The following is a 23038-nucleotide window of genomic DNA, read 5'->3' on the forward strand; positions in this document are numbered from 1 at the left end:
CTTTAAGACATTACCATATCAACAGAACAGCAACTTCAATTCAGGTGGAAATCCACACCATAATCAGTCATCCACTGTGAGCCTGAAGCGGCTTAGAGAAAATGTGCTTGCTTGAGAACAGAAAAATGGTAACGATGGTCATCTTATCTCACTCAGGTGGTGTGGATGCAGTCTGTTTCCTGTCAGCAGGAAGTGAAACACCTATCTTCTCCTAGCAGCTTGATTGACACCAGTTGAAATACAACAGGACACAGAGAGAAGTTTTCGATCGAGCAGATTCACATTTATGTGTAGCTCTTTTATGGTAAGGAAAAAGAAGTATTACCATGACAGCTCAATACCCCAAAAATGTTTGTGGTTTGTGCTTATGTTCACCATTGATGTAAAATAAAAAATCTCAGGTGTGAATATTTCCTGACACTGTCCAGAATAAAGCGCTGGTGAAAATAAAATGAATATACTTTTATACTTAATATGCTGTCAAGTTGGTGGTTCTATAATGTTTTTGACATTGTGGCATGATCTTTGAATTCCTTTTTGATGGTTATGTTTGACTACAAACATAACGTTCAAGGGCAAACCGTAGCCTAGTGGTTAAGGTACTGGATTTGCAATCAGAAGGTTACTGGTTCGAACCCCACCACTGCCAGATTGCTTAACCCTCAAATGCTCAGGCTGTATACTGTAACTGCACTGTAAGTTGCTTTGGATAATGGCTCCTGCTAAATGCTGAAAATGTACAAATGTACAAAAAATTTACTATAGGCTGTGATTTCTCTGTGCCCACATAAACTGGGCTGGTTTGACTATACCCAATGAAAAGTACAGTGATCAGTACAATGCATTTCTTTAACTATTCCCTTATGTTTAGAGAAGAATTGTCTGGATGGTAAAATGTAATTCAAGGGCTACTAAACTAAATTACGAGCTGAAACACTGTCCACAGTGTAAAGAGCTTTTTTAAAACTGCCATGGCATGCTTTTTGACTTTAACTATATTGTTATAGGTTTTTATATAATTGTAAGAATTTCAATCAATTGTGTGTGTGTCTGTGTGAATGAAAAAGAAGAGATTTTTTTATTAGACATGTTCATATAGACTATTTATTTCTTAAGGCTACTTATTATTAAGGTTATTAATCCTTATGCCAGTCAGATTTGAAAAAGAGGTACACTTTATGGTCAAAAGTATGTGGACATCTCTTGTTATTATTTAAATGGGGGTGTTTTAGCCATTGCAAACATGTAAAACTCCATTACATAAAATAAAGTTTGTTTTAAAATTTGTGGCAAAATTTTGGAAAAGGTTTTTTTTTGCCGCTACAGCATGAATGTGCACAAAGCGAAGTTTAAATATTGACATGGGTTGACAAGTCGGGTGTGGACAAACTCCGATTGACGAACTAACATGAAGCTCTGACCTCAACTCAGCGTTAATGCTCATGGTTGTGGAATATGAAATCGAGAAAATCAACCTGCTAACGATCAGGTGTGCACATATTTTTGGCCAGACAGTTCAGTACAAGATAAAATAGCAAATTAAAAGCAGTTAAATTTGGCGTGTCAAATGTTTGACATTTGCTTGTTATTTATTCCAAGATGACAGACATACAGAGAGACACAACAGCCAACATTTTGAAACTAAATTGCTTTGTAGTTATCAAAACAATCTTGTGTTTATTTTGTCTGCTACAGAATTCAAAAAATAAAGACGCAACAGTGTGAACTGTATTTTTCTTTCGCTTTTGATCTCACCTGAAAGAAAAATATATCAAACACAGATTAAAAAAAAAGAGAAACAGAAATCGTTTGTTGGTCTTGTGATTGAAATAATAATAAAAAAAAAACCCAAGCTGTGTACAGCAGCAGCTCTGCTAGACTTTTCTCTATGTTAGGGGTTAATAAACATGGTTTAGCCATGCTGACAATTTCTATTTCATCTCTGGGTTTGAAGAGCAGAATACGTGCCCAGCTGGGGGCTTCGCTGTCAAACGGTTCCCCACTGAGACTCAGCCAAAGCCAGAACGAAGCGTAGAAGCAGCTTTGGTGGAGCAAACCTGCTGGTAGACAAAATAGAGCTTTCTAGCAGCCCTGCCAGGACTGTCATTAATAGACCCTAAACAGTGCTGGAGATTTAATGAAAAAATAAGCTGAATTTTATGCACGGATGACGACTACCTACGGCGCGGAAGCAGAAACAGCCAAAGCCGAAGCCGGCGCACCATGGTGGCGGAGCATCGGCTTATGCCAACCCTGCCCGAATGGGTGAAAGGCGAGAACAAACATGCAACCCGGGGTGGAGAATAAAAGGCCTGAGCAATATTGCACCGAGAGATTTGCCTTCTTATGTGACAACCTGTGGTTTTATTTACTCAAGCTTTTCATTTCTTTCCATCAGTACGACCCAAAACACTGTATAAAAACAGTAGGAAAGCAAAGACATTTTTTATTTTAGCACAACGCAGCCCGTGGTGCTAATGCTTCCGCCACGGTATTGAGCTAAATTTGAAAATATAATACAAATTTTGCTGTAAAATATATACAAGAACAGACGTTACCTCGCAAAGCAAAAAGCCCAGCGAAAGCAAAAAAAATATCCATAGTTAACGATAGAACTTATCTGGGATGCGTTATGGAAAAAAGACCCCCTACCTGTCCATCGCGCTTCCTCCATTCCGCCGTCTGCGCCTGATGCTGGGCCATGGCAGATCGTGCCTGCTTCTCCAGACTAGCAATCTCCCGCTGATGGTCCTGGACCAGGCTGTCCTTTTCACTATTGTGCTGCTGGAGAAGGTGCGTCCTCTCCTGTTCGTGCTGCAGCTTCAGCTCCACAATCTGATTGGACAACAAGAGCGAGACTTCAGCAGTACATCCCCGTCGTCATGACAACTTTAGCATCTCTCAGCAAGGGAAAAGTTGTTCACCGTTCGTTTTCTTTTGCTACGTAGCTAGTCGAGAAATACTTTTGCATCGTTGTTACCTTATGGGGTGTGCCGCCCCCCCCCCTTCCCCCTTCTGCTAATGCTAATTAGCAAAAATGTCATAATTTCAAGGCTTAGTTAAAACTGAACCTCTATACAAACAGTTTGACAGGTTGGAACAGGGAGATGAAATAAATTTTATATGCTATAAATCATTCGACATGTATCGCTGTACAGAAAGAGCAAGATTAATATGGCTTTTTAGTTTGTACTTTTCTACTTTACATTGTACATTTAACACTATGAAACAATTGACAGTATCCCTAATAGCCGGTAAGTCAATAAGTTCCTTCTATGACGGTCATTTCTTTTAGGTACATCTTCTTTTCAATACCAACATATGATCAAAAGTGTGTGTATATATCCAGAAACTTCTGAAAGTAACACTCACTGCAGGGAGACGCGTCCCGATCCGTAAAATGTGAGATGCCGAAATGCAGAGAAATCATACAAAAGCGATCATCAGCGTAAGCAGTCGCATTATCTCACTGTTCTCCACCTGCTGTGTGCCGAGCCCGTGCTGGCTGTTGAGAAGCTGGCAATTTCGGTTCCCAGGCTCAGTTCCCACTCCCCTCCTAAAATGAGCGGGGGCACAATGACCTTGGCTGGTCCGGCCCAGTCTTCCCGTCGGCATGGGAAGGACCCAGTCCCCACAGCTTTGATGCTAATCCCCGGCACATTGTGAATCCCGGCACCCTACCTGGCCTGCCAGCTAGCCAGAGACCGTGGCGTTGCTATTGAGAGCAGGTGATAAATGAAGCTGCCGCGAGGAACCGGAGTCCCCCCCACCCCCCACAGCAAGATGGAAAGAAGGCCACAAAAGAAGCGCTTAAAGTAGCCCCATGATACCAGCTTTTCAATTTCGCCAGACTTTATCTGAGGAAGAAAAAACATTCGCCTTGTGGATTGTTTTGCTTTAGGTTACAAATCGATGGGAAAATATGCAAACTTCTCATCTGTACAGCTGAATCAGGAAAGACTGGAACAATGGAACACAGGGTCTTTAAATCATAGGACCCTTTAAATTGCTTGTTTGGAAATAATTTTACACAAGACATTTAATTATCTTCCTTTTACAAAGCAATGATATAGTATGCAAATGCATGCATGACTCATGGAAAGGTTAAAACCTTAAAACCTCCCGGCGCGGTTTGCTGCTGTGCGCTAAGCTTCAGGTATTGACGGCGTATCCCAGCCAAAGCAACGAAACAGCGTCCACTTCTGATTATTGTGATCAAAATCGTTTTGACATCGGAGTAAAGATCCGTGGTGAAGTATATTAATCAAAAGATGGCATGAGCGCAAACAAGGGAAAAGGATGGACTGGGAAAAAACACAGGCATCCCATTGTGAACGTCACAGTGAGGAGTCCAGTGAGTGCCAGGCTCTTAAAGCTGCAGTACTGAATGCTTGTTGTCAGTGGGCTAGACGTGATTAGCGTTGAAGTAATGGGACAGTGGGCTAGCCGGGGAGACTCCCTGGGGAAGATCATGGACTGGAAGAAGAGAAGACCTCGGCTGCACTCAGCAGGGGTGTGGCATGCAGATGAAAGCAGTGGGGCATCTATTCTGTTCTTCAAACGTGACACAGAGAAAATGTGTGAGAAAAAATGCCTACTTTTTGTGCTGATCACACGTAAGGTTGTGTGTACAAAAGCTTAAGCTCTAAAGAGTAAATATCTAAAGCTTGGATTAGTTACTGAGACTGAGTTATGACAGACTGGAAGCTTGTTCTTATTCAGCTCTTATTCAGCTCTTTTACTTCTACTGTCTCTGAAAAGCCTGGATGATTGAGGGAGTAGGATGGAGGTCATCAAGTAACTTTAACTCTATAGAGCTCAAGTCCTTTAAAATCCCACTGAGGCATGCCCCAGGGACATTTAGCAAACTTTCTTTGTGGCCATAAGAAGAACTGAACCCAACTTTAAAGACTTAAACACAGATGTTTTGCCATCAGTCATTGTTTTTAAGGAAGCTTTATGATGATTTAAGGCAAACACTGCTATCCTATTTAAGGCTATACTAACAAACACTACGGCTCGGCTTCTTTAATGCTATCCTTAGTACTCTGTTACTCCTATTTTGTCCCTTTGTAACATTACTAACTCATAATATCAAGCAATGACTATTGAGACTGAAGATTAGATTACAGTAACATGCCCACCTGCCATGCTATCATGGGCCAGCAGGGAGCATGGAGTTGCAAATAACTGACAGTGACGGTTTCTTTTAATTGGTACTTCAATGGCAGTCTCTGCACCTCATTGAACTATTATTATTCACTACAGCTGATTGAGTGCATTTATATACACAATTATGTTTAACAACTGTGATACATCAGACTGAAACCACTTAAAATTGCAAAAGAAACTCATTCTGCATTAAGGTTTATATTTGTATAAACTTATTTTTGCGTAAAATATTAATCTCTGGTTATGTTTGCAAAGTACTCAGACAAAGCCAGACTTTTAAATGTCTGCAAAGCTCCTGTTCAAAAAATTTAATTCTAGATATCCCTAAAATCTATCCAAGACAATCTTTTGCACCAAATACAATATAGCAACTTGGATTATTTATGTTGAGGAGTACAAAGTCCCATATCATCACTTAAGACTATCATGTGACATGGACTCCAAATTCCTTGTTATTAATTGTGATTGATTTTAGCAGGTGACCTCTTACTATATTTGTTTCATTTTATATCATGACATGCCAACTCACTGAAAGCCAGACAACAACTCCTCACGCAGGGCACCAACATCACATGTCTTATAAATAAATAAAAGCACACACATTATGCTTTTAAAATCCTAAATAGGTTAAATAGCTGTTACTATTGTTTCAGAGGAAACAGTGGCAGCTAAGAAAGGCTAACAAATCCCCCTCCCAAAAGTCTGCAGGTCATTATCTCACTTTTAATACTGACCTGCTGCTCATATTTCTGCTTAAGATCCTCCAGTTGGTAGCTGAACTCTTTGGTCTGTTTCTCTCTAAGTGACTTGGAACGTGAAAGGTCAGCCTCCACTCGTTCCATCTACAAACATCAAATACATGTGGTGAGGGGGTAAAGGTGATGTGGGAACAAAAAGGCATGGCATCAAAAAGCTTTTGCAGACATTTATGCACATAATTAAGTGTGTTATAGGAAGTCTGTGGAAACGTTAATTAATATCTAAATGGATGGAGCAGTATGTCACCAAAAACATAAAAATGGCACCTGCCTACTAAATTAAATCCTAAAACAAGGTGACATCAATGACTTTCCACAAAGGAAGTTCAACAAGTGAATTTGTGGCACAGAGTAGAGATCTTTTGATAAAAGACTGGTACGTATTTATTATTGTTTAATCTGATTATAAAGGTCAATGCTAGTGTCTGATTATACAAGGTATCCATAAAACTTTACAATGTACACCAGTAAAATAAAAAGGAATATTACAAAAAGGAAGAATGATAAAAGACAGTGAACATCTGAAACCACATTCCAATAACCCAGATTCCATCACCTTTTTAATACCCTAAATTATATATTTAATTACATTTGTAGATGTTTTAAATTACGGTCCGAAATAGGACTTTTGCTGGTGACGCTGCTATTGAGTCTTCCTAAAGCACAATTAACTTTATAAATCTGCTGTCTCTGTTTTATTGCATAAAAATATCGATCATAAGTAAGTATGCACTGCATAAAGGCAAGATCTTTACACAAATATTATATTATAAAATTAATAAACATGAACATTGTCTTCACATTTGCTGGCAATGTTAATTCCACTCATAAACGCCATCTGATTTTTCATTTCGCCTTGTTCAGTCTTATCAGTAATTTTAGAGAGGTGAGTCATGGGACAGTTTATGACTCAGCTTACTGGCTTGGATGAGGTTCTGTGGTTGAAGGAACCCAGTAAGGCCAAAATGGGGGCTGCCAGGGATTGTACACCACAGTGGAAAAGAGCTGATAAGCAAATAACACTGAAGTTAAAAAGAGGCACTGCTACCTCTTTATTACGTTTTAAAAATAGAGCTATACTGATATGTTGTACTGTCCAAACCACATACTAAATATCATAACCATAATGTTGTATTATAATGTTGGTGCTATCCTGAGACACTGTATTGTACTGTTGCTTGAAAAATCTACAAATTTTGAAGTATATTAACTACAATAATAAACCTTAAGATTTATATGTAGTATGCATCAGATAAAAGGGGATATTCTGCTTCTAGGTCTTGTTATGATTCTTTTGGACATTTACCTTGAAGCTATCAAGATGAAACAAGTAAAAGGTGAAATAACGGACTGCTTATTTATTATTTAAACATGTCTTTTAGGTCTTTCACGAGGATTTATGACCGTCTTCAAAGCCAGATCAGATGCAAAGCAGATGGACAACCTCAGTCTGACACCAACTGCCACTAAATTTTCAGAAGTCTAGCTGCGAACTGTCTTTTCTCTGTCCTCGTGGTTGCTTTTTATTTGGCTAGATATTTAATATTGCACAGAACACGTGCAGCACAGAGGCTTTTTTTATTGACTTTACATGTCAGACCCAAATGGCTACAAAATACTAACTGGTTTGAGCTCGCTGCAAAGTTGCAGGTTCAAATGTTTCATGAGCGGAACACGATGAGCAATTGAGGGTTAAGGGCCTTGCTCAGGGACCCAACAGTGGCAACTTGGTGGTGGCGGGGCTTGAACCGCCAACCTTCTGCTTACTAGTCCAGTACCTTAACCACCAAGCTATCACTGGCTATCACTATCATGTTGGGGACAGCTGTGGCAGGAGTTGACAAATAGGTCAGATGGGGAAGCCTTGATGACGCTTCTACAATGAATCCCAGCATCTGGGTGCCGGATGTGCGCTGTGGCAGTTTAAGGACGAGATGTGAAACATTACACACTGTTGCAGCCTAATCACTCAATTAAACGTGTAGATTTTGAAATCAGCAGATACATTGTTAATTTGTTTGATAATAATTTTCTGCAGAGCTAGATTTCGCTTTAAATCAAGTTTTTATCAGCTGAATGACACAGCAAATGACCAAAATAATAAATGATGTATTTTAGAGTACCATCATGCTGACCATAAAACCTACTGCTAGTCTGTATGACCTCAACAACAACCTTTGCTTCAGCAGTGATGTGTAATATAAACACCACCCAGAGATTCAAGGTTTCGAGGTATGTTGCAACCATGGTGAAAACTGTGGAGCTGTCACACAAGCAGACGGGAGATCATTTCATTGCAGCAAAAAGGTAGTGGGTATAAGAGGATTTCCAAAACCTTGAACACTCCTAGAGACACAGTCGGGAGTATTGTCTGGATTGTCCAATCTTATGGTGCGGTAGTAAACCTGCCTGTCCGTGGGAGGAAGCCCAGACTACACACATACTGTATAGTGTACATTTTAAAATGCATGTGGTTCCATTTTGTGTGTGGTAATGACGTTTCAGTTTCACCTAATTGGGTAAAATTTGTTTACTATTATGTGCCTGGTCAATGTAGAGTAATTACATGCCAATTAAAATACTAACAAAATGGTAACATCAGGCATCAGTGACTACCACGAGTGAGAGTGAGCTCACCTGTTGCTTCATGTCAGTGTAAGCTTTTTCAGAGCTCAGCTCCACCTGCTTCTTAAAGCTCTCCAGAGTGTTCTCGGCCTGCTGAGCCTGCTGTCTCTGTGCCTCTCTCACACGGCTTATCTGCTCCTCTTTCTCCCTGAAACGAGTGGCCACAGACAGGTGTTTATCATTTCAGAGTTCAGATTTAGATTTTAAGTTGGAATTTAAATAATGACTAACAAGTTGAGAGTCGTGCAGTGGTTAGGCATGTCTTGAGGTATGGCAGGGTGTGATTTTGAACACTCACTTGCAGGGTGCCCACCACAGTCATGCATGTACTGTAAGTTCAGAAGCTAGCTCACTATCTGGCTTGTCTGTGAATACAAGCTGTTTTGCTCAACGAAGAAGAAGAAGAAATCAAAGTTTGGACACAGTTATTGTGCATGTAGGTGACAGATGCAAAGGGAGAATTAAATAACCCCAACCCTGGCAAATCAGTGGTGGTGGGGCTTGAACTCGTGACATTTCAACTACTGGTGTAGTATCTTAACTGCTGAGCGGTACTCCTGAACCTGTATGTGACATCACAGAGAAAAGCTGAGATGAATTTATTATTTTATTTTATTAGTTATTTCAATGCTATATGCCTAACAAACATAAAAATCATGGCTTTTAATTTCAGTCACCATACTCTACAGACAAATCTGATATTTTCTCTTGAGGCACTCCATTATGCTAGTCCACAATGCCTAGATTTGGTTTGAATCTTAGCAGTGCTATTGCGTGGCCAGGCATCTACACAGACATGATTGGCTGTATCCCTTAGATAGCCAAGGCCCTGCGACAGATTAATGCCCTGATTAATGTAAGTACTTCTCTTTAGATTAATAAGAAATTCATAAAATAAATAACAGCCCATGAACAAGTTTTAATACTACAAGGAAACTGAAGATGAAGGTGTAGATGGCTGTAGATGGTTTGTCTTTAACAAAAGATTACCCAAACTCAAGAAAGACAAACAGTGTTCAGTGTGAGTCTCTTTACAGTCTAATGACAAACAGCCATGTCTGATGTGGGAACCATCCTGGTTTAGTCACCGTCTTTTTTACGCATACTCATGCACCAGACATCATAATAATAACAGGAAACAACAACAACAAAGAGAGTACAAATGCTCAGAAAAGTTCAGTCCCTCCTCCTCCTTTTTCTTACCCAAGTGTAATTTTGGTTGCTGTCATGTCTGACATCAAAAGCACCAGAAAATGTCTTTTCCTCTGCAATGTTGTGTATGTTGTTAAGTCTGTAATTATTAATTTGCCTTGCAACATGAGTACCTACAGGGCAGAAACAGACACAAAAGAAGCTTTTTTTTGGATTTTTGATGTGGAGCCGCCTGCTTTAGAGGACAAAAAACCCCAGAAATGAGTATATAGGACTGAGACTTACACTTTAATTCTAACAGTGGTACCTCAGTGAGTAAGGAACTGGACTACTGTTTAAAACTTCACTGGTTCAAGCTCCATCTCTGCCATGATGCCACAGTTGGCAAGGTCCCTGAACAAGGTCCCTAACCCCGAACTGCTTGCATTGTGTTCGGTCACAACTGTGAGTTTGTAAGCTTTGAATAAAAGGCATCCGCTAAATGCCGTAAATGTGTATTTCTGGCTAGCACGTGCTTCCTCTGACACATGTAAAGCTAGCCAATCATGTCTTCATTAGCTAAAGTCTAAATCATTAATCTGATGAAGCAGAATGACTGGCCACAAACTAAAAACACCCTTAATTCAATTTTATATACTTTTGCCATATTTAACATTCTGTGCCATGATAATTATGTTATAAACATGCACATAGCTAAGACCTCAACTGAATTGGACTAATTAGGGATGAACTGGAATTAACTGCAAGGCATGCCTTCTCATCCACCATCAACATTCCTGACCTTACGATTTCTATTTTGACTGAATAGGTACTGAATAGGTACCAGTCTCCTCAGACACACTTAAAAATCTTGAGGAACGCATTATTGTAATAATAAAATGATTCAGACTTGGTTTTGTATTCATTATGGAAAGATCTGACAAAATAAGCTGTAAACCTCCTATCGTAACTTGGACGTAAATGCAGCATGAATGTGCTTTTTTGTGCAACAAGCTTCTCCGTTTTTTTTAGTTTGTGATGTAAAGTCAAGAGCAGACAGTCTGTCACCATTCATCACAGCATGAGAGCCAGATGAGAGGGTGAAACGAGGGATGGCGGCAAACGAATAAAGAAACTGAGGGCGGGAAAGGGGAATGCCAGCCCGGCCTCGGCCCTCGGATGGGGTTTTTCTGGTCGAAAGAGTGGCAGGAGAGGAGGCTCAAATTAAAGACGTGCCGTCAGACCGGAGGAAATCCTTCTCATCCAGTGCTCTTAAAGGGCTTTTGGAAAAGGGCTGATGAAGGGCAGAGGAGTGAAAGGGGAAGGACTTAAACAAAAAAAAGGGTGACGGTGCTTCCGTCCAGCCACAGGCCAGACAGGAGGCTCCGTTTTCCAGCCATCTGAAACCACCAGACGCCTCCCATGAGAACAGAGAGCGCCGATAGGGAAACGTTGAGCAAAATGACAGGAGAGGAGAGGTTTTAACAAAAGTAGTGGATCTAGTCCTCATATTCATTTTAATATAGATGGCTTTTAATTTTGGATTGGGTCACCATTGGGTTACAAGCATGTTTTGGGAACCAAAGTGCCCAGAGGAACCAAATTAGAGTTGATGGGGATTAAGCAAGTAAGTTGTTGACACTGTGCACCACACAACATTTCACACTCCTGGGCAATAAAAAAAATACAATTATTTATTACACTGTTCTCTTGGTGTATGGCACATATGCCACATAAAACACATGCCAGTTGATCAGTCTTTGTGACCGACACTCCTGCTTTCTGTGCCCCAAAGTAACTTCGCTCCTGCAGTCTTGGTCCAAACTCGAGCTGAACTGGGCCTGATCAGAGTACCATACAATACGCCTGTCTAAAAGTATTCATTACATTCTTCCTTTCACAGATTCAGATTTGCTTTTCCGTATTTATATATGAGCTCTGGAGGTGAGGAACGACAAAAAGTAAACACGCCATATGGATCCCATGTGACCTGCTCCTCACCACACTAATCCTAAGCCAGACCAGACCAGTCACCATGAATTTAGTCGAAGAGGAACGCTAACGAATCCAGAAACAGATCAAAGGGAAAGAAAAGAAGGCAGCTCGTGAAATGAGAGGAGAAAACGAAAAGCTAAAATATTTAGCATTCTAAACAGTGCAGCGCTGTTTTTTCTTCTAGCCCCCCATCCACCGTCTCTGGCTCCCCGGAGAGCCAGAAACGCACTGCAGTTAGAGCAGCGTTCGAGCTCCCGGGCTTCTCGACTGGCATAGAAATACGCAAACGTACAAAAATAACAGCAGCCGCAGTTGTGAAGAACGGAGACTTAACAGCACACATATTGTGTGTCAAATATTCTGTCTGAGGTTCGACAGAATCCGAGCTAAAGAGAGATAAAGAGAGCGAGGGACAGTAATGAAGCTAAAGTTGGCAAATGGAAGCTGTCTATTATGATCACAAGGGCGTTTGTTGAAGATTTAATGCGCTGGGATATGAGAGGCAAAAATCAGACCAGCGCAGAAGAAAAAAGCTCTGCAGTGTGTCGTAAGCAGCCATTGTGCCAGTGAAGTCAGTTTGTGTACAGTAAAAAATGAGACACCCCGGTTAAGGGATTAGCCTGAACCAAATCAACTCACAGTTCAAGTGAAAAGATGACACACAGCAGTAAAGGACATATGAAGGACTTGAAATGATTCAAACCATTGGGTCTGTTTTTGGGATGTGAGAGGAAGCATGAATAAACATTTACCAAACTTCATACAGGCAGAATAATAATAATAAGTACTGAACCTGCACTGATGAAGCAGGGGGCCGATTCGCTGCAAGAAAACCCGCCCAAACACCCAAACCTATGGGCACTTTTAAGTAGCCAATCCACTTACAAGCATGTTTTGGGAAAGTAAAAGAAAACCAGAGTGTCCAGAGGCACTCAGCAATAATTAAAACCAAACTTGATAATAGGCCTAAGCATCATGACTTAAGCATGCAAGTTGTTGAAACTGCGCACCACTCAACACTTTACACGCCTGACCAATGTGAGTGACGTTGAGTTTAGAGGGCGTTGAGGTTCAAGGTATTTTTTCCCATAAGGATGTATGGGAAACCTGTTTATGCGATTCATGGTCCCGTGGAACTGCATATATTTTAAGCTCATGTAAAATAATGGGGTTGTTTTTGACACTTATACACTGAAAATAACACAAATATAATTAAAAACAGTTAAAAATCAATATAAAAAATACTATACAACCTGCTCTTTACCTATACTTCTTTATTGTTTCCTTATGCTTTTTAATCGTGGAGATGACGTGACCATGGAATACCGTATTCCCTTTAGTAAATGTAAATTCAAAAAACGCTTTTGCACTTTTCCCACATTTTCCCACAAGGTTTGAGGTGGTGCACAAAAGTGGGTTTCCTCCTGGAGCTCCGGTTTCCTCCCACAGTCCAAAGACGTGCAGGTGAATTGGAGATACAAAATTATCTGTGACTGTGTTTGATATTCAAGACTTGAACTGATTAACAGCAGCATGACACTAATAAGGGCAGGTGCTAGTCTGCAGTTCTCCTTGGACAGCACTTGGGTGGTGCATGTGGCAGAGGACTTGCAAGAACAAACTGGAAACATCTACAGTAGATTGGGTGGAAAAAATTATATATTATATATTTTTTTTTATTTCTTTATTTTTAAAATGTACTAAGGCGGCTTTTCTGATTACAAGATTACTGGATCTATAAAGAAAAACATTCATCTTTTAATACAACAAACCAGCTTTTGAATGCAGCCTTAGCACCATGTGTTCAGGACGGTCCTAAGCCCCCTCGCCTCCTACAGGAAGAACATAACGGCCAGGACACATATAGAACATAAGGTAAAAACCGACTGGGTTTGATTTAAACGCTCTCAGATGCAGGAATACCGAAAAACATCTGGCTGTTTTTTTTACTGATATACAGCAGGTCGCACCTCTCTGGTCCATCCCAACGAGGCAGAGATGAATCTGCTCCTCTCTCCGCTGCCTCGAGCGCACTTTAGATTCGTAGAATGTTTCCAGGGATGGTATGGAACATCAGGCACGTATTAGCCACACACGTATGCAGGTCATAATTCATTAAGAACGCAATGCTGAAATGAAGTAAAAGGTTCTGTGGCTAAAGGGAAAACAGATGGGGAGGAATCATAGTGCATTAATGATTTGAAATTCAGCCAACAGTTCTAATATTGTATTTTCACTGCTAATCTGAATTTTAGTTTGATGGGATGTAAAGAAAGCCGTAGCCTAGTGGTTAAGGCACAGGACTAGTAATCCAAAGGTTGCTGGTTCAAGCCCCACCACTGCTAGGTTGCTGCTATTGGGCCCTTGAGCAAGGCCCTTAACCCTCAGTTGCTCTGTAACTGTAATGTAAGTCGCTTTGGATAAAGGCGTCTATTAAATGCAGAAAACGTAAAATGTAAATGCAAAAAAGAAAGAAGTTAAAGTATGAAAATTCAGTAAGCTTGTAGCTAGCCATCTAACCCTGTGGACTTGAAATAGAAGTGCACTGATTATTAATTCTCTCAGTTAAGGTCACTGAAGGGCATTTTTAAAAGCAAGTTTTGATTTTGGAACAGTCTTGTTACAGTTTATCATTTTTTCATTATGTAAGTAGACCTGCTTTGACTAACAGGTGACTATAGATCAGGACAGCTCAGCGGTTAAAATACTGGACTATTTATATATCATGCTTCCTCTCCACCAATACCGAGTGAGGAGAACGAATGCATTTTGTCACCTACACTTGGACGAGTGCAATGCGGATCCGCATTGTGTACGGAGAGACACACCCTGACAGCACTGTTTTCACGTCTCTGTGAAGGCGCCATCAATCAGCCAGCAGTGGTCATAGTTGCATTAGTTATGAGAGAGACCCTATCTGGCTTTAATATCCCACCCCTATCTGAACAACAGGCCAATCGTTGTTTATTTGGCCGCCCAGCCCAGCCAGATGGCAGAGCTGAGATTCGATACGATGTATTCGAGATCCCAACTCTGGTGTTCCAGCGTGTGTTTTTACCGCTGCGCCAATTGCTGGACCCCTGAGCAAGACCCTTAACCATCAATTGCTAAAATGTTATAAATCACAATGGCTAGGTGCTTGTTTGTCATATGCCAAAAATGCAAATGTTAAATTAACAATTAAAAAGTATTAATATAACTTTAATAGTTAATGTGGCTTTGGTGTTTTTTAACTTTTAGACAGCAAGGTCCCATATAGTCCTAAAGTGATGTATAAATTCTCCAGCTACTGTGTTTTGCAAATATATTCTGATTTTAATGTAATCACCAAGAGCAGGGATGTCCAAACACATCACTATTTTTTTAAATAAAATTAAAGTTGGCTTGCTATTAAGCAGGTTCAAAAGAATTTGTGGTACAAAAGCTGTGAAACCTCAATGAGCTTGGATGAGCGAAGATTCCACAGAAGAGGGGTCACTTACCAAAATAAGTGCTTGTTTGAGGTTATTAAAGCAAAAGGACGTTTCTAAGCTCTGAGGCTGGGGGTTAAATTTGTCAGGCGAACATTTATATTTATGTATCATTCAAGCCAGCTTTGAAGTCAGATAAGACACAAGCCCGCATTCCAGGCCAAATATGTCCTTATGAATTCCTCCTATAGGTCATCAAAAGCACTGCAGGGTGAGATAAGGAACCTTAAATGCATTTCAGTATCTCACATCAGCTATGCACAATGCTGGACCTGTTAGCAGCTCTTAATGAAGGCTGTCTTTTCTCCGTGTGCCGTTCATACCTTCATCCCCCGTATTCATTTTAGTCCCACCTGTACATGACGACGGTGCAGAGGAATGTGCGCCGAGATAAGGTGGCTTCAAATGCACATGGGCTTATTGATTTCCACGCTCAGACCATCTCTCCACATCAAAAAAGGTTACAGTGGGTAAAAATAAAAAAGGTCTTTGTTCTTCCACGGCAGAGCCGGACGGACGGGCTGGCGAGACAGAGCCTCGGGTTCTAAGCTGGTGCTTTTAACTCAGGCCTGGTCTGCTTTTAATAGAAACCGGGCACATCTGAAGACTGAGAATTCACCTCTATCTAGCCGTGGACTGCAACGTAGAAAGATTCAGAGAACCGTCTGAGAGAAGCCTAAGAACTGAAGCCAAACAAGTACAGAGGCAGTTAGAGTCGGAATGGTTTTTAAGATTCATTTCCAAATGTTTTGGTCAGCAAAGCAATTTTAAAGCAGAAATGACCTCCCAGGGTCTCATCCAGAAAAAAATAGTCAGTCAAGTGAAAAGTGAGTGAGATAAAGCATTGTTGACTTATTCTGCTGAATGACCCATACTGTGACGATAAGCCAGTAATAAAATTGCTTACCGTTCTCGTCAGGAATTGGTGAAGTTAGGGGAAGTGATTTACAGTTATTTTTAATATTTTTACAGCAGAGGAATCATCAGAATTAGTGGAGTTTACTCTAACAGTGCTGGTAATCACTACACTATCAAATTTCCTTTTTCTAGTGGAGTTAGGAGACATCACAAGTTTGTCATTTAGATCAACGTTTCACATTTTTGGCATTTAGCAAACACTTTTATCCAAAGCGACTTACATTACAGTTACAGTATACAGTCTGAGCAATTGAGGGTTAAGGGCATTGCTCAAAGGTCCAACAGCAGCAACCTGGCTTAACCACTAGGCTACAGCTTGCCCATCATCATGGTTGAATCATTGGTCACTCTAAATCTAGCCCATTAGGTAATGCAGAATCCCAAATGATTTTCTATTTGCTGTGTTCTTACTACATAGAGTACAACATAATGCTCATATAGCTCTGTACTATATTAAAAACAAAACTTTTTAACACTTTCTTGATGCAGTGGCGTACCGTGTTAATTGGCAACAATTCCAGACTCCAGACATGCAGTAACATGTGATTCCACACAGTTTGCACGATTAGCTACAGCCTTAGTAACTTTGACATTAATGTTAGAAGCATTGTGAGTGCACATTACAGCAACATGAAAGAGCCAAAAATGGGTTGCAGAGAAAAATAATAATAATTAAATAAACAAATTTTAACAGGCACATAAACATTAAATAAACTTGTACACGAAGACCCCTTGTGGAGGCTTTACATTACATCTTGTAAACCACAGTGGAACCAGATTGCCACCATTTTAATTAATTAAGAATATTTCATTTGGTGCATTGTTTGTGTTGGACAAAATGTGGGTCACTTGTAAAAAGTTAGAAATATCTGATTATTAGACGCCCTCTGGTAACATTTCTTAAAGAGACGTAAGTCTGGAGAACGTATCTTGTACTTAAGCCAGCGCTTGCCCTTTAGACTAGAGCTGACTGTTAATTTAGCGTGCCCACTGCTCCTCGCTTCTCTTCTTTATGTGAGAAGTCTTTGAAAAGTGATGAAAGCAAAAGTGAGCCTCAATCTGAAAGAATCAAGGTGAAGTAGGTTCGAGCAGCCTGGGTCTCATCAGCATATGGTGAATAGCACAGTGAACCCAGAGACCTGTGATGGTTATGATTAAAGACAGAGGTTATGAGGAGATGGAAGACAGGCTGAGCACAGAAGGACCTCATAACTGTAACCATGCAATCCTGCAATCCTGACCAGAACAGAGGGGCAGAAAAAAAACCTCATTTTCTGTCTTTTTTCTGTTTTTATGAAGATCATATGCACCCATGTCTAGTTTGAGCATTAAGGGTCAGGTGCAGGACACACAGCATCTGTTCCGCTGTGCCCGTTCCATCTGATAATCAGAATAAAAAAATAGGAACTTTGTTTTATAGATTTAAGCTTTGTACTTTTGGATGATGTTGCTATGGTAACAAGCTACCAACATATCAACTCTCATTTGATTGGAAATACGGGCAAAGACAAAGGGTTCTCATTCTCAGAAGGAAGAAATAAATAAAATAAAAACAAACATGGACTTTGTGTCCAGAAGTGTGAACAACCTAACAGCAAATGTCCTTTAAGCATCTCATTTTCTTTTTTTTGTAAACGAGCTGTCCTTAATGTACTGGATAAGCTGTGTGTGAGACACCCTCCAGACACAGCCAATGTTGTCTGTATAAAAGACTCAGTTGGCTGACATCACTGATGATTCAAATCCTGGATCACATTAAATTTAATTTAATAAAGATTATTTGAAAAAAGATAGAATTACAAGCCTGTGTTTGGTTTATGTAATCATATTTTTTTAGTATAGTTTTTTTTCTATTTTATTTATGCATTTTCTCCCAATTTAGTGTAGTCAATTTGTCTTCCGCTGCTGGGGGATCCTTAATTGCAGTCGAGGTGGGTATACTGCTGCTCACACCTCCTCTGACCCGTGCACAGCCCTTAACAGAACCATTTTTAACCTAAGCACTTTACACAGGTGCCTTCTATTTGCCAAGCAGGGTCCTTACACAGAGTTTGAAGACCCCACCCACATAGTCCGGTCATCCCGCCCTAGCAGAACCGTGTCTGCTGCAGGCACTGCCAATTATGCCCGCTAGATGGTGATCAGCCGACTGGTGGCAATACCGAGTTTCAGACCGAGGAGTTCAGAATCTCAGCGCTAGTGTGCCAGCGGAATATCCTTTCTGAGTATAGTTCATAAAAAACTGAACTCATTGGCATTTGCTGTGGATTTGAATTGGAATGTCAAGATTTTGTCAGTCCTTTTCTATGTGTTAGTTTCTCCGTGTTCTTTTTAGAATGTTATACGTTCCTCCTCTAATATTTACTTTATGAAGTGTCCCTGTGCATGTGAAAGCCACTATATACTGTACATTAAATGTATTAATATTATTACCTTCCAAAATTGTTGTACCACTTAGGCTCATCTGCAGACCAGCAAAACCTCCTTTAACATGTAAAGTGCAAATACGTCAATATTTTCCATCCTCCCCGAGCCTCTGTTACTGTGGGCAGCGGACGCCGCTTCGTTTCTTCACGTTTTTATTTCATTTAAATTTCACTGCTCGTCCTCACATCTCAGCTATCGGCCCGGGCATTTGATGTGTGCGCTGCTGAGGCTTTGAAGTCCTTGACTGACTTTAAAGCTGTTCGGAGGTAGAGCGGCGAGCCCGGGCACTCGTTAGCCTGGCGACTGCGTAATTAGCACCCACGCAAAACTGGCTTCTGTGTTTTTTATTACTAGTATGGCTCATTTGTTTGGCCTGATTAGTTTCTGATTTCTGCTGATGGTATTGTGTCTCACATAGAGCATGCTCATCATGCTGTGAAGTGAAGACATGTAGTATAATTGATTAATGATATTTGATGGAATTGAACCTTTAGCACAACTCTCGTCAGGGTAGAGGCACCAGTGCATCATTTCTAACTTGCCTAAGTGCTTGTGTTATATACAAAGAAACTATACAAGCTATCATGAACATTCATGCATGCTGTCTGCATATGAAATTGCAGGAATCACTTTATAAGTGTTGGGTAAAGGTTAGTAACTAGAACTTCTCTCTGCTCCTCTAAAATTGATAGATTTTGCTTGATTAAACCTATTTATTATTTATTATTATTCCAAGCTTGGCAACATCTTAATCTCCTCTCACCAACAGCAACTTTAAACTACAAGGGATCTTCAAAAAGTTTTTATACTTTTATATTTTGGTTGGAAGCGGTGAGGGTGGGAGGAGGAGTAACTGGTCATGTCTGAGAGACTGAGAGACGCTTATAGTCTGGATTTAGCTCCATCTGATTTCCACCTTTTTGGACGCTCAAAGAAGCTTTAAGGGGAAGAAGATTTTCATATGATAATGGTGTAAAAGCAGCGCTGCATCAGTGGCTACAAACTCAACCAAAAAATTTTTTTTGCTAATGGCATTAAAAAGTTGGTATGACGCTGGGATAATGCATCACAAAGGAAGTTGACTATGTAGAACAGTGATGTAATTTGATTTTACAATTCTTTAAAAGTGTTTTAAAAAGTGTGGAAACTTTTTGAAGAACGCTCGTATTTATTTACAGTTATTACATGTATACACTGATGAGGCATAACATTAAAACCACCTCCTTGTTTCTGCACTTACTGTCCATTTTATCAGCTCCACTTACCATATAGAAGCACTTTGTGGTTCTACAATTACTGACTGTAGTCCATCTGTTTCTCTACATACTTTTTTAGCCTGCTTTCACCCTGTTCTTCAATGGTCAGGACCCCCACAGAGCAGGTATTATTTAGGTGGTGGATCATTCTCAGCACTGCAGTGACACTGACATGGTGGTGGTGTGTTAGTGTGTGTTGTGCTGGTATGAGTGGATCAGACACAGCAGCGCTGTGTCCACTCACTGTCCACCCTATTAGACACTCCTATCTAGTTGGTCCACCTCGTAGAAGTCAGAGACGATCGCTCATCTATTGATGCAGTTTGAGCTGGTCATCTTCAAGACCCATGGGGCGCTGTTGGCTGGATATATTTGGTTGGTGGACTTTTCTCAGTCCAGCAGTGACAGTGAGGTGTTTAAAAACTCCATCAGCATGGCTGTGTCTGATCCACTCATACCAGCACAACACACACTAACACACCACCACCATGTCAGTGTCACTGCAGTGCTGAGAATGATCCACCACCTAAATAATACCTGCTCTGTGGTGGTCCTGTGGGGGTCCTGACCATTGAAGAACAGCATGAAAGGGGGCTAATAAAGCCTGCAGAGAAACAGATGGACTACAGTCAGTAATTGTAGAACTACAAAGTGCTTCTATATGGTAAGTGGAGCTGATAAAATGGACAGTGAGTGTAGAAACAAGGAGGTGGTTTTAATGTTATGGCTGATCGGTGTATAAAGCACTGCAATGGCTCGCTAAATTCCCACATATCCATGAGAAACTTAAGTGCTAAAAACAACTGGATGATGTCATTGGAAAGGCACCAAAATATGCAGCAGGAGTTAATGACGAAGGCCTAATTACGACTGGCTCATCGCTGCCAGTACTGTGTGATATACCACAGCCAGGGGCCAAACAAACACACAAATAGTAAACAGTGAGCTCATAGGTGGCAGCAAACTGGGCCTTATGTCATCGCCTTTAAACCGGCCTAAGAGATTCTGGATCAGCGGGAGGGTTTCGCTCATTCACTAATGTCTGCAGTAAACCTGCACACTCAGCCAGGAACAATGAGAGACCAGAGCTTTGCCAAAAGCCGTCAGTCTGTGTGAGAGCTCTGCATCAAATCTGCCAGATTTCCTGGGTTGCAAAATGTGAGGTGTACCATGGAGTGCTGCCAAAGAGTCTGTATTCACGGGTATTCACGGTTTTTATAGATAAAGAAAACTAAAAATACATGTAGTACATACACTACACCTTCAGGTCTAATGAACTACAATAAAATGCAGACATGAACTGAATTATGAACGATCCTATAGACCAGGACTGGGTCGTAGCCCGGTGGTTTGGGACCACTGAGTTAGAGGAAGGATCCGCTGTGGCGACCTGGGGTCCCCAACCATCGGGCTACGACCCAGTCCTGGTCACTGGGTCATTTATTACCAGGCCACACAGAAATAATAAATAATTTGGCATGTTTGACATGCACTTATTTCAGTCACATGATACCAAAAAATTAAGCCCACAAGGTAGCTAAAATGCTAAAAGGTGGGAGGGCCTCGTTGCAGCGAAAAAAGCTCAAGGTTCCCACTGATTTTCCATCATTGGTGAGTAGTATTGTTATGCACTTATGTCTTATCATTTTATTTTAAATCCTCCCTCCCCCACCAGTCTGTGAAATTATATCTTATATGAAACCGGTCCGTGGTGTAAAAAAGGTTGGGGACGGCTGATCTAACTTACCTGAGCGTCTCCTCCAGCTTGGTTCTTTTCTTTCTGGCCTCAGCTCGCTCTTTCTCCAGCTCAGCCTGCAAAGCCTCCACCTGCAGCAGGACGGGACAGCAGAGCCGTCAATCAATGAGGAACGTCTAATCCTACCCAATCAACTCTCAACAGCTAAACTGTTCAGCTCTGCCCTCTTTCTCTTTTAGAGACCCTTCTGCTTCCACTATCTCCTGAGGGTCAGAAGTCAAGCCCTGCCCAAACCCTTCCTGAACGCCTGCAGGTGTACAGGGCCCCGGCTGTGCAGATGTGCCCCATTCCGTCCGCCTTTACGGTACTGGCTAAGACTTTGAAGGTGGGTTATGGCCCAGGTGTTTCAGGCCCCATCTCAGAACATGATCTCCACTTGATTATGATGGCCCTGTTCATTAAATCGCTTCCTTTATTGTTGCTTTTTTATGACGACCTGGACGCTTTGAAGGAGGCCGAAATGAATCGCCAGCAGCAGGTTCGGTTAGACGTTCAAAGAGACGGAGGCAATTAAATAGGGGTCAGACGTGAACAATGGCGATGCAGTCTCGCTCTCCTTTTCATTTCAAGTCACCCCTTGTAACAGGTCGCCTGCTTCCACACATAAAATAGCCAGCACTCAGTAATCAGCTCGGGACTTTACAAGCTCAAAAACATCCAAATTTAACTACATGGGGCAGAGTTAATACCTTTGAAGTGCAGCAAGTGCAGAAAGGAGGTGATGTTTTTTGTACACTCGGCTTAATGCATAATTAACGTCATCAAAAGTTAATGATAAAAGTTTGCAGTATGGTTCACAAGTAGCAGCAGCAGTAAGAACAAATAGAAAAGACAGCGATAATCAGTCCATTGTATTTATCTCATTTATAACCTGGAACAGTGGATAGATCTGTGGGCTAGTAATCAGAAGGTTGTTGGTTTAAATCTAGGCTCTGCTATGCTATGGTTTAAGGGGTGCCAAACAATGGCTGACCAAAGCTCATACTTTTGACAGTGGACAGGTCTCAGACACTTGGGCCATGTCTGAGAGAGGAAGGATATTTGGAAATCACCTCCTTGAGTTGCAACAGTGAGTTCTAATGTCTGGTTGTAGCACAGACACAAAGGGTGGAAAAATACAGGAAGCACAGTGTGATCCTCTGAACAAAGTGAGACCTTTTGTAAGAAGAGACACGGTAAGGGTGGTGGGTATTTGGCGGGGGCCAGAGTGCAAAGGGGGAATTGGATGTATTTAAACAGGGGACTAGGGGGCGAAGTAACTAAAAATCATAACACTAAATATAAACAACATATTTCTATTCTGCCTGGATATTAAGAGAAGGAATAGAAACGTGAAAGTATGCAAAACTTGCCTTTCTTTCACTGCTGTGCTGGAGCTCCAGTCTTTCTTGCTGCATCTTTGCTTCCAGCTCCTAGAACAACCAAAAAAAATATAATAAAGATCATTTGAATAAGTCTGAGCTTGTTTTTTTAATAAAGCCAATGAAACTTAGACGTGGCCTGCATACAGTCCATGCTAAACCCTGGTAT

General features: G+C 41.0%; 1 protein-coding gene across 3 annotated transcripts in view; it reads right to left on the reverse strand.

The window, feature by feature from the left end:
• The window catches only part of cep112 (centrosomal protein 112), a 119722-nt gene that overhangs the window by 55504 nt on the left and 41180 nt on the right, over nucleotides 1–23038 (reverse strand). For all 3 annotated transcript variants that reach the window (XM_062985093.1, XM_062985094.1, XM_062985095.1), the window contains 5 exons: nucleotides 22861–22920; nucleotides 21500–21579; nucleotides 8568–8703; nucleotides 5907–6014; nucleotides 2653–2835 (listed from right to left, as the gene is read on the reverse strand). In XM_062985093.1, coding sequence (XP_062841163.1) covers nucleotides 2653–2835; nucleotides 5907–6014; nucleotides 8568–8703; nucleotides 21500–21579; nucleotides 22861–22920 — 567 coding nt within the window. The remainder of the gene's footprint in view (nucleotides 1–2652; nucleotides 2836–5906; nucleotides 6015–8567; nucleotides 8704–21499; nucleotides 21580–22860; nucleotides 22921–23038) is intronic.

This window comes from Trichomycterus rosablanca, chromosome 22 (genome assembly GCF_030014385.1).
Source record: "Trichomycterus rosablanca isolate fTriRos1 chromosome 22, fTriRos1.hap1, whole genome shotgun sequence".
In the NCBI taxonomy this organism is placed as follows: Eukaryota; Metazoa; Chordata; class Actinopteri; order Siluriformes; family Trichomycteridae; genus Trichomycterus; species Trichomycterus rosablanca.